This window comes from Chelon labrosus (genome assembly GCF_963514085.1).
Source record: "Chelon labrosus genome assembly, chromosome: 16".
In the NCBI taxonomy this organism is placed as follows: domain Eukaryota; kingdom Metazoa; phylum Chordata; class Actinopteri; order Mugiliformes; family Mugilidae; genus Chelon; species Chelon labrosus.
Genome location: NC_140349.1, coordinates 15,832,891 through 15,846,207, shown reverse-complemented (window position 1 = coordinate 15,846,207; position 13,317 = coordinate 15,832,891). Strand labels below are relative to the sequence as shown.

Sequence of the window (13,317 nt, the reverse complement as noted above, 5' to 3'; positions counted from 1 at the left end):
GCATCAAGTTTGTCATCAACTACATTACGGGGGCAGAGCTGTAGACTTATCACGGCAGTATGGAGGTGACTACTAAACTGAGTCACACACAATCACAGCTGACAGTAGCCATAACTTTTGGAGAGCTCCATTGTGTTAATTACAAAGAGGAGAGACACTGATGTGAGAGACGGCGGAAATAAGGAGAGGGACACAAAGAAGAAATTTGGCGAGATTTTGGGGGGTCCCACCCACTGGGAATAACCCTACTTTATATACACACAATCATATGGACACTCACATACACACTCTCACACACAGAGTTCGCAGGGGTTCTCGGGGGTTGGCTGCTGAGGAGACCACAACACAAGCGCTATGCAGAGGAGTAGGAGGAGGTCACCAAGACTTGAAAGACTCCTCTAATGTGGCCCTGGCACGACACACACACACTCATATGCACCAACTTCCCTCGCTGTTAGAGGACGACGCAACACACACGTATCCTCGCTACAGTCGCATCACCTCTGCATACATTACAGCTGACCTGAGGCATCAGGGGAATTCTCTCACTTTTACGCGTCCAACCTCCAGTAACTTAATCTTTGTTATTCAAGATCCCCGCCCCCACAAAAAAAGAAATGTTATAACCACAGTGATTTTACACGACAAGACTAATGACACAGGTTTCAAATAGAATGACGCAATCCTAAATGGATGAAATGTCGAATGGCAGGCATGTAGGGAATTTGGACTGGACGTATTTTTTGGTACCGACAATATATTTAAAAAGATATTCAAGGATAGGATATTGGATCAAATATAGACATTTATATATTCATCATTCTGGATAATAACGTTGTCTCAGTCCCAGAGATTAAAATGAGCACCACTCTGTGTTACTATATTTTTGACAGTGAGACCAGCCATGCTCTTAACAGGGCTTGCACTCACTCGCAAGCATCTCTGTGAACTGTCTAGGACAACGTACAGCAGATCCCTAGCTTTCGGATTGGACATAAAAGTCTCTCTCTGAACACAGAGAAACAGCGCTAACATTTTAGGGACCTCTGTTAGGCGGGCAGGGCAGAAAATTGGCGGTTTTAGAGCCACGCGGTAAAGTCGAGCAGATCTTTTTCTGAGAGGTGAGAGGGCAGTCCAACCTGCTCAAGAATCTCACTGATCTGCAGACAGACACGACAGACTGGGAAGTGCAACGAGATGGCATGAGCGCCAACTACACAGTTGCAGCTTCTTGCAGGACAATCATATTTCACGTGCACAACATCCTTTCAGCTACCTCCAAAGTCGGGGAAATGTTTTTTTTTTTTTGGTCAGGATTTTATTTAGCCAAAAAAAAAAAAATAAAAAAAAGTCAGCCACTGATAATCCTATAAATTCAGTTTGTTAACTTTACTCTGTTTTGTTGCCTTTCCATTTATTTTAATAGAAAGCAATGTTTAAAATTCATCATGGTTCATCAAGTCATGATTGCCACAGTAGGGGTAAAAGTATTCCCCACATAACCACACATTAGCAGCAGGGCCTGATGTAAAACTGGTAAAGCTAAAACCCGCAGCATGATTTAGATTAATTCATCTCTTAACAACACTTCCCCACACTGCTGTGCGTTCACGTTTGTGTACACCAAAGTCTACACCGTAAGCACACATGCATGCCCACACATAATCCTCTTTCATTAGTGCAGCCCATACAGGCCTTTAGGGGTCTGTGGCCAACTTTGCTGTGTGCTGTGGGCTGGCAGATTCTCTCTCCATCTCTTTCAGACTCTCCCTCTCTCTCTATCCCACCTCCCCCCTCCTCTTTCTAGCAGTGCCACCCAGGCTTGGCCCCGACCCAGACCCACATCTTTAAAACGAGCCATCATGCCACGCCATGCCATGCTCGGCGCTCCACCGCAAGGTCCTGATTAAAACCCATGACTTCAAACTTTCCAAACTGTCAAAAACCCAGTCAGGGGAGAGAGAGAGAGAGAGAGAGAGAGAAAGAAAGAGAGACAGACCAACAGAAAGAAAATCACCACTGTGGCATCGACTCACTTTTCAGCGCGTCATCTGAGCTGGTATTTGTATCACTGAGAAAACAGAGCTCTCTGCAACTCTGTATGTGTGTGTGTCGGATTGGAGGTCTGCGTTTGGCACTAGGATGACAGCGGTGTTTCATTTAGCTTTAATAAGGGATATTTTTATATTCCTGCTCAAGGTTGAATCATTCTGGGTTGCACTTCAAAATACAAAAGTATTCCTGGCACCTCAGGAACAGAGTCAGATAAACAAACAGATGCATGAGCTCAGTTCCCACGAAGCAGAAAGGGTACTGTCACCCCATCTTTGAGTTTGTTAACATAATTAAGACATTAAAGACATTAAGACTTCACATGTTTGAGATTAATTATAAAACTGTGACGGTTAATAATGTCATTATTGAATTTCATTTGATAGAAGTTTCTAATAAAAATCTCTGTCATTTTTGGAAGGTGAGACTTTGAGGGAGAAGTGGTATATGTGCCAAGAGTGCTCCCTGCTGGAGACAAGAAGAATTGCACAACAAACTTAAATGGAAAAAGTAAAAGATTTGTCAAATTTCATCAGCTGAGATGATTTTAAAGCTTGCTGAATTTCAACCATGCTTGGCGGACACACCATTTTAATTTTGTAATTTCAGCCTTTGTTTATTATGACGTTTATATGTCTAATTGAGGGTTAGATTTTTCTAAAAAAGATGCTAGTTTTTAAATTCACAATATAAGGAAGGCTCAAATTTGTCATACAAACACGGATCCGCAACAACTAACTACACCCCAAAAGCTTCGGGCTAGCTGCAGCAGTGAACCGCTTGCTCCTCACATGAAAACCCCTAGAGAGTCGAAAAGAACCTCAGACTACAAGAGAGACCACCCAGGCAAACGTTAAAGACCCACTGCTGTTTTACAAGTAAAAAAAAAATGCAACAAGAGGGGATGGGGTGGGGCGTGCATGTCAAAAATCACGTTCAACAAAGTGCAAAGGAGAAAGAGAAAAAAGTTGAAGGCTTTAAAGAAGACAAGAAAAAGGTGGTGGGGGTGGGGGGGGGAAATGTGAAACTGTATTCCTACTCATTTCAAGCACTGATCAGATGGCAAATATTATTTTGGATGACGGCCATTTTACCAAAGAGAGGGCGAAAGCCAGAGGGAGGGAGATGAAGAAGGGGCTCATGTACCTTATTATACGGTGGTCATAGGGGAAAATTGCAATCATCTGTGACTCACTTTGAATACCTTACGCGCCGTGAAAGACATTATTTTTCTCTAATATCGAGTTGTTTTTTTTTCTCTGGGGTTTGACTGCCATGGCCATTTTGACAGAAACCACTTGGGACCCTGCATCAATTCTGCAAGTGAAACGGGAGTGAGGGCTGCACCCTTTTGAGGGCGATGACGATGAAAGCTGAACTCGGTGCCGTTTTATGAAGAGAGAAAGTGAGAAGCGCCGGACGATTATGCGCGTCTGCAGGGAAAACACTAGGGGAGTTCATAATAGCAAAGCTCATGTCTGATCTGAAGTGTGTGTGTGTGTGTGTGTGTGTGAATATGCACGTGCAGCACACTACTACTCAAAGCCAATGGCTGTTTGAAAAGTCAAAAAGTCATCAAACCAAAAAAAAGTCAGTTCTTACTAACTTACTTTAACTTTACTAAAGTAAAACAACTGAGTACATTTTGTCCAGGATCCTCTGGGCACACTCACTGTGGTTATCCTCTATATCAACTTTGCCTTTAGAAAACACACACATTCACACACACACACACACACACACACACACACACACTAACCCTCTCTCTGGTCTGTTCAGCCTGTTGTAGCCGCCTGGCTGGAACAACAACGTATGAGACAAGCGCTTCCATATGTGACTGGGTACACAATCATATGCACACACACAGACAGACACATGCAAGCGCCTCGCAGGGCAAAATACACACTCGTGCAACCGCATTCCTCCCTCCACGACCTTGAAGACTGCCCGCAAACCGATCAGTCATGTCGGTATCGCATACACTCGGAGCGTGCTACATTCACTGTTTCTATATGAATGCATCATTGCTCCGCTGGATTATAGGAAATATCAAAGACACGGTTTAAACTGTCTGAAGGACGTTCAACTAGACGAGCAGTGAGTTACTGGTGTGAGTTGCAGTTCTCCATCCGACACAGTAATACTTTAATACTCCTGGTGATGTCTTGTAGGAGAAACTGAACTTTACACAGCCACTACGACTGATTACGTTGCAATTCGAAAATAAACTCCTGTTAATGTAACCCTACAGTCATTGTAGCATCCCTGTCTAAACTGTCACACATGCATTCTCACAACTTCAACATACTTAAATGACTTTGAAAACTTGAAGTACATGCTGACAATCCAAAACATTATGCCATTTATGCCAGAGAGGGTCCTGCCATTTATGCATCTGGTCCTTCTCATGCTTCCCAAACAGCTCTGGCGGGATGGGACACGAACTCTACAAGACCCTCTGAAAGTGTCCTGTGGTGTCTAAACACCGTCAGAAGATCCTTTATGTCCCAAGATGCAGCAGATTAGACTTCAGATGATCCAGCACATCCCCAAAAACAATATCCACTTTGGATCACTTTTGTTGGATTGCCTACTCATGACTGACTCAAACCACCTTTTGTCACTTCAGAGATGCTTCCACCGAGTCCTCTAGCCAGAATTTTTGGACCTCCTAAAAATGTCTCTACACCTGCCTATCAGTCCAACAAGATGACTACGATAAATGACTTGTCACGTCCTGCGCTTCTAATACATCCAACACGTTTACTTCATCTGTGAGTGTCGATAATGCCTCAGACTTATAGGTGTAAATTTTTAAATCGTGTCTATTAATTAAACTTGAATACCTCCAGACACACTATGTGTCTGTGTATCCTTTGATATTTTGACTTTGATTATATAAATACATCTTTTTACAATATAATTTCTTGGGTTCTTAAATGTTATAATTACTTAAACACAACCAACAAGAACGAGATGCACTCTAAAACTGAAAAACGTTGACATTTAAATCAGGATATGATTTGATTAAAGAAATAAAACTAGAAATCACTGTGGTCATTTGACAACCTTTTATTGGTACTTGATGCGGACGCATTAGTAACATAAACTATTCATGTATCGTTTCCAGTTCTATTGTTGCATTAGGGCTACATAATCAGCTATAACATAGACCGGCTTTGGTTCTGCATGAAAAATCCTGCCAATCCAGTAAACACTGTTCCGCTCTCATGCAGCACATCACACGAAGTCATATGTGTAACACAAGAACTAGTGCTATAAACTTTTCAACTCTTGTAGTAATGAGTGACAGACACGAGGTCTAATAATTCTGGTGCCAATTTAAAACCCAGTCCTAATGGATTCAATCCCAAAGGACATTTGTTTGCAAAGCTGTTGATAAATATCGAAAGTTTAAGACCTGTTGAACCATATTTAATATGTTTAGGAGTTTGTGGAAAAAAGTAAACACTCTAATTGGACTAATGTGCTGCCAAATGTCGGGCTCATTCAATAAATCCGAGGTTTGGTTTCTTAACTGCTCCATTACGGGATTATGAGAAGCTTATGTGACGTATTTGCATGTGTGTGTGGCCACTTTGTCTGTGTTCATATCTGTAGGGGGAGCTTATGTTTATTTATTCATGTGTATGACACTGTGTCCATATGTGTTTACATTTATGAATCTGAATGCTTTTGTGTCCGTCTGTGCGCATTTGTAAGAATATGAGTCTGTCTTTTCAGATTGCTGCTCGGACATGGGGTTTCTCTTGCAATTAAAGGCCATTAGCAGTCCTCCAAATGTCAAATAAACCCTCTTATTCCAGTAAATACACTTACGGAGTGGATATCTGAGCAACTAAAGCCTGAAAACTAATGAGCCAGTAAATATTACAGAGGTGGCACACAGAGAGTCACGCACTTTTGCGTTCGGACGCACAACTCTTGACCTCGTGAACCTTTAACCCTGAGGAGGGGGGTTTTCCAAAGCTGCAATATCAAATTATACACAAGTCCACACAGAGTTGTATTTCTCAGGTCCTACTTCTGGTTCACTGCAAACAATTACTGCTTTAATATCACAACGTCTCCATCGCCCCTCCGCGGCCTCTACTGCTTCTCCTCCATTTGTTTCTCTCCCTCTCTTCCATTCCTCTCTCCATTCTCTAGTTACCACTAATTTCTCTTCACCTTTTGCGTTCTCTCCTCCCTCCATTTTCACTCCGTTTCACTGGCTACTTTCCACTGAGACCTATTACGGGTATTTTAAGGCTCCACTGAGCGAAACCAATTTACTACAAACCGGGTCAGACTCACACTACTCCCATGCAAACCTGCACGCTTGTATACGTGCGCATCCACAAACACGTAATGCCTACAGTCCCCTTGACCTGGCTCTATCTTTGCCAAGATCTCGACAAAGCGCACAGACGTACTGATAGTTATCTTCAGATTGGGATCAGTGGGGTAGAGCAGTGCGGTCAACGTACTGACATTAGCATCGTTCATGGCCAAGTGGTGATGGCTGCTCTAAAAAGACAGAGAGAGAGAGACACACACAAAGGTTGCGCACATTTTACTAATGTGAAATCTCACATTTCTTCAGTGTGATACTGGGCTCTGCCTTTTTGGTTAGAAAAGATTTTTATTGGACAACCTATATCACAATTTATAGCAATTACTAGCAATCTCGAAGAGCCCTGATTTCTTTGGCGACACGAGTGGGTTCTGGTGGTAACAGCAACAGTATTGTTAATACTTTAACTGAATTCTGGGGGAAAGCAAAATAAACTACTATTGTTTTAACAAATGAGTCACGCAAGAACTGATCTGATTTTATGCTACACACGGTAGTTGAAGAAGAAGAAGAAAAGCATAGAACAGTGAAAGGAGCTGGGAGTCTGTAGCTCTTCATCTAACAGGTCAATGTAGATGCTGCTTCTTGTGAAGAAATGACCATATGAAGATGCTTTTGTTGGACTGTAGTGGTAAGTGCTAAGCTCATGTGCAAAAACTGCATTTTAGCTGCAGCTACTTCATAATAAAAGCCAACTCATGTAATGCCAGTTGAATGCTTTTATTGTGAAGATGCAGCGGCTTGCATTAGCAGCAGTTTCTGAACTGGTCGCCTATCGTCTCATGACGATTTAACATTCTGAATTCATATCCAGATATCTTTTTATGGAGATTATATACCAGTAGTAACCTAATATGCATGTTTTCCAAAAATAGCCCAGTTCGTGACAATGCAAATATAAAAAATCCTCAGTCACAGGGTCAGTCATCGTTGTGTTACGTTGTTCAGCCTCAGATATTGACCTTTATTTACAAAAAAAACCCCAGAGGGATTAAGCTCAGCACAAGGACTGGCCAAAAACTATTAAAACACTATATTAACTGCACTGATGGTGTTTAAATAATGAATATTCACCCCTCGTCTGTCTCCTATGCATCATCTACTCAGCAGCTCAGTTCCTAGCACAGCTATTTTCAGGACCCTTATGGCAAATATGTAACTTCTGATATTGAATTATATCGATAAAACTGACCAGACACACTGTCTTTTCAAATTCTCTAAAAATAAATAACAATAAAAAGTTACAAACACCTTCAGATGGATTTCAAGTCACTTCTCTTTCTCAAGATGTCAGCACAATCAGATGCAAGATCTGACTGCATGGAGCACAAGCTACCCAACACACTTAGTTTGACCTTAGTAGGTCAGGTTACTATCACACACGGCCGTAGAGCTTACTTTATTTCCCTGCTATGTCTCTAGACAAAGCATCCGTCCCTCACAACAAGCATGTCCATTCATACCCATTAGAATAGCAGTAAATAGCTGGAGCCAACCGTGACTGGGGCTAATCCGATTGCCCGGCACAATGGACACTCGCTACAGACAGATCAGTGAGCAGCCAGTGGGAAAAGAACACAGCACAGACAGCAACACATCACAATTATATTGACACAAATTGGACACGGAAATGAAAAGCCTCATCATTGACTGCTTTAAATGAGAGTCACACACAAACTTTGTGGGAGCTTTAAAACACAAACGCTTGTGTAAGAAGACCAACAGACACACACGAGTGAGTCTGATCACATCTAATTTGATGAAACTGCATTTGGGCTTCGATACACACACACACACTCTTTAAGAGTGCGCTCACGTCACACACACAAATACGCAACCACTCTGGGCATGAGGTCAGATATGAGGAGGTCAGGAGTTCACGAGAAAAAGAAGCCATGAGAGAATCCCTGACTCATCTGACTATTCTTTAAAGTGATTACAATGACACACACTCATGCAGAAATGCCAGTTTTAATGTGAAACCATCTGCTTCTTTTAGGATCAACAAGTAATTTCAGACCATAGCATTTAATAGACATACCAGACTGTGGATAGTTAAAAACGCCACAGAGAAATACGAATTCTTCGCCTGGAATTAATCTTTTCAGTTTTCTAGATCAGAGATCAAGTTGTCCGAACCGGACCCTATACAAATACAGTACGTGGGTTTACAAAAATAAATACCCAAATCCAAACACACCCCTGGGACACACCACCATCATTAAGCCAACAGATCCACTTCCGCTCACTCCTCCAGAGCAGGCAGCTGGGTTTCTCTCCCACTTCCTCCCACTCTTCTCTTAGCGTATTAGATATGATTTAACAAGACAAAGAGGCAACAGCAGTTTAGGCCAGGTCGGACCGTGAAGAAGGAGAAGAAAAATAGGAAGGGACATAAAGAGGGAGGGCAGATCGAGGCAGAATAAAAACAGGAGGCAAAAATAAATCTGGGTACTTAAAATAAATGTAGATGTAAACTGACGGATGTATCAATTTGAAACCTATCTGGGTTCAATGACCTGCATGCTACTAGACCCCAGCATTGCCAGGACTTATCCAGCCTTTAGAGTAAAGCTTTTGGACAATGGAAACATGTGGTTGTGCAGTTGCAAAACACATCAGGAGCTTCATTTGACATCACTGGCTCTGTCTACCAACTATGGTTTATTTCATTGTGAAGGTGACCGAGGTTACAGTGGTTTGGGTTCAACAGCCTGCACTGGCTCACCTTTCACGCACACGTACAACAACATTAAGGGACGGCTTCAACTCTAAGTGACAGATTACTCTTTACCCTATCACTTCTTGAATACTTTTTGTATTCTCTGTTAATAATAATTGTTAAGGGTTAATATTTTGGCCTTTTAGATGTCAAAGAAAAAAGAGAGGAAGCAATGAGGCAAGAAAGAGGAGATAACTTGCAGGCTGGAATCAAGGCTGCAGCCTGAGTTTAAGGCATGCTCTCTCAACCAGGCGAGCCCCCCACCCCCGTATTTCTACCCACTGCTACACTTTATACTGCTTTTTTTTTTTCAAACTTATTCTGTATGTTAGTGTTACATATTTAGCATCTATTTGTTGCCAGTTATTAAATTGGTGGAGAAGAATCCAAGTAAATACATCTTCTGTAACCGCTTGTCTTGTGAAGGGTTGCTGGGGGGCTGGTGCCTATCCCACTGTCACTGGGCAAGAGCCGGGGTACACCCTGGACTAGTCCCCAGTGGGAGGAAGCCGGAGTACCCGGAGGGAACCAACCGCTGGCCTGGATTCGAACCCAGAACCTTCTTGCTGTGAGGCATCAGCGCTAACCACCACGCCACTGTGTCGCCCTCCAAGAAAATATTTTATTGTATTTTGTAAAATGTAATACTTTACAATTTTCACGAGAATCTTAAATAGAAACATTGTGTGCAGCTTAATTATGTCAATAACCTGTAGCTGCAGTCTGAAAAGGAGACGTGTGTGTGTGTGTGTGTGTGTGTGTGTGTCAAACATGAGATGTGTGTTGGGTTCAGTAATCAACAAAGGATCTGGCCTGAACAAACACACAGCCAGAAATGCAGGCAGGTGCTACCATCAACTTCTTTTTTTCCCCCTTCCTCTAGACACACAAGCCTTGTGGTAGTCTGCAAAGGAAGGGTCTCCTGAGGCCAAGGTCACCTCCCTGCAGACCACCACAGCCTTGCTCTGGATCCCAGATGTTTTCTCCCTCTTTCACACACACACACACACACACACGCACGCACACACACACACACACCCACACACACACAGTGACCTCCTGAAAATGCAGTTGGAAGCTGAAAACAAACAAATCTTAAATGGACCGACATATAGCATCGCTGCAGGCTCTAACCAGTCACAATGTGTGTGTTCATTTATGGGTGTGCACAGAATACTTGACCTGTAAATAGTAACTACTGTTTGCCTGTTTATTCATCAGCCTTTAATTAATTGTCCCGTACAATTAGTTTTTTTGAAACCTTGCATGTCCAAGAAAGACTAATTCTGATTGTGTTATTTATAAATGTAGGCCCATGTGTGAGTCAGTGCCTGTGCACTTGTTGAATAAACGATCTATTCCCGGGTCCATCAAGGAAACGGGGGGGGGGGGGGGGGGGGGGGTAGTTGAAGCAGGCCCTTTGGATGCTGATCTGGACAGACATGTGTATGTGCATGGTGGTTGCTGGTGGAGGGGGGGTAGTATGAATCTACACCAGACCATCTATTATAATGACAGGAAGCAGGAAGTACAACCCCTTCACAGTCACATGGCTGCCAGCTGTGTTGGCAACCAGAAGAGGGAAGATAGAGAAGATGATAGGAAAGGATAGGGGGCATTTGTGTGTGTGTGTGTGTTGGTGTTCCAGACAGTCAGCTCGAATGCACACTATATAAGTGGAGAAGTATTTGTATGTGCATTACAACACGTGAAGAACACGTTTCTGAATGGAATATCAGCACTGGGCAACTGCAAAGGATTTGAGTTTAATTTAACGTCCATTTAAATCTCAATTCACTTTCTCCTCCAATAGAAAAACACTCACAAATATATATATATATATATATGCCTTTAAATTTGCAATCACCAATGAATGTTCTGCCAGACCCGGTGCAGGAAAAAAGTTGTGACCATATGGATATGTTTAGCAGCTGCAGCCCGGCACACATGTGAACGCCCACTTGCAGAGACCCAAATATGCACATATACATTTTCACATGTATGCACACTTAACCTCACATTCTTTATGAGCAGCTACCACACACAAACAGGCATTTTTTTTCATGTGAAACATTTCTTCCCACGCTAAATAATTATAAACTGAATGAGAACTTTTCTATTCAGGAATACTAAACTTGATATCTAAGCATACGTGCACAGATTTACATTTATGACACGCAAACTGCAATCCTCCACCGTCAACCGCGTGTCAGCCTGTTTCCACTTATAACCAGGAGTCTGAAGCATGATGCTCTTTGACTGAAGACATAATAATTGACAGTCTGACACTTGTCAGCTTCTCCCTGCCTTGTTCTCTTGCTCTCATATCTCTGTGTAAGATCTTTAAATCACTCCAGGTTTGCAGGCTTACAACCAAAGCAGGATCAAATTCCACCACACAGAAACGACAGCCACTGCAATGTGAAGCCTTCATGGTGCTTCTCGAGATATTTGGCACCCAACAGACCCTAAAACTGCCTAAATTTAAGAAGGACACATAGATGATATGGAGCGTCACGGTGTTCTTAAAGTCACTCATGCACACACACACACACACACACAAATATTCACCTTCAGACAGGTACATGAGTGGTGTCTGCGTCTCCTTGCAGTAAGAGACCACCTCTTTGGGAAGGAAGTCTACTTGTGTGATTTTAGAGGCCCCCAGCCTTTGCATCCTGCGCCTAGATGAAAGAAAAAGATAAAAGATAAAGTGTCTACCAGCAATAAAAGACATCACACCTTTAAATGTTCTATTTACTTAATGTCAAGTGTCTTTTTGAAAGGACTATGCAATGCCAAATTAGGGTGTTTTGCAGTGTCATTATTTTGGCAGACTGAGAACAAGAGGAGAGGAGAAACATGTACCCGAGCTCAGTATCAGCCTGCAGCTGCAGCACAGAGGGGTCTGTGTCCCACTGCAGTGTCCTGAAGTCACCAACAGGGGGGGGGGGCAAGAGAGAACATGCATGTTTACAAACACACACACATTATTACAAACGCTGACGCACATGAATCAAATAACGCACGTTACCACATATATGCACACTCACCCACAGACCACTTATACAGAGAACAGCTTAACACAGGAGATTCCACTGAATTTCATGCAAGAGGACGCTGTTAACGGAAAATGTTTAGATAAGTGGATGTAGCGTGGGAGGGCTATACATTAGGGAGACATTACATTTCATTTAACCAAATCACTGTGGGCTATTTATGTACTGATGTCGGCTCATGTGTCATAATAGATTTCTTGGTCTAAAAATAGTAGTGGATTTATGGACCATGAATGTATCATTGTCGTGTGCAGCTCTGCAGAAATGTTTATGAATTGTTTTAACCATCTGCAATGTACACATATGATATCAATCCAGTGTTTGATTTACGTTATGAAATTAGATTTCATAAAGTCTTGACTTTAAGTCATCGACTAGTTATCTGATATTTTGTCTATGCACCACATATTATAGACAGACCAGGACATGTGGAGGCTTTTGAGCGGTTTTCATGTAGTTACTGTGCATCAAATTATTAACCACTGGCTCCCGACAGTGCAGAAAAGCCTCTAAGCAATTCAAACCCTGGATTATTCCTTTTAAAAATGCATTTATGTGACATTTGGTGGCAATTTTGTGTCAAATAACACAAGGAAATCATGAGTTATGCATCCAGTTAACATGTCCCATCCACAGGATAACACGTAGAACACACTGTACATATTGAACTAGTAAAAAGAAGCATTTGAAGATCAAAATAAATTCAAATATCAAGATGTAGCCTGCATTACATACATGACATTTTACTTGCCATGCATGATCCATGAGTTTAACAAAGCGTGAGGAAATTGCTGAGCTCATTCAGTGCATTTGGACGCAGTTGTAGCTTAATTCATATTGGGGAAGTAGGAGGTATTTACTTAAAGGGAAATCAAAAGGCAGCTGAAACTGGAACAGTTTCCGGGCAAGTTGGTTGAAATACACAAGGTGTAAAAGGATATGCTTCCAACACCTCTACACTTCCTGATGACACCTTCAGGGACAGCGAACACGCCGTTAGACATTCAGCCAAGTGCCACCCAGTGCCAGGTGAGAGTGGCAAGGCATTTCTTTAGCCTGACAGAGCGGCTGTTTTACAGTAACGGGGATGACACTTTAAGCAGCGCTGTCAACTCCGTGAAGACTGA

At 42.3% G+C, this 13,317-nt stretch overlaps 1 protein-coding gene across 1 annotated transcript in view; it reads right to left on the bottom strand.

Moving 5' to 3' along the window:
• Nucleotides 1-13,317, bottom strand: part of dync1i1a (dynein cytoplasmic 1 intermediate chain 1a) — a 49,656-nt gene that overhangs the window by 33,507 nt on the left and 2,832 nt on the right. Inside the window, exons 4-5 of the mRNA XM_084563829.1 lie at nucleotides 12,000-12,059; nucleotides 11,703-11,815 (exon numbers count right to left, since the gene is read on the bottom strand). Coding sequence (XP_084419955.1) covers nucleotides 11,703-11,815; nucleotides 12,000-12,059 — 173 coding nt within the window. The remainder of the gene's footprint in view (nucleotides 1-11,702; nucleotides 11,816-11,999; nucleotides 12,060-13,317) is intronic.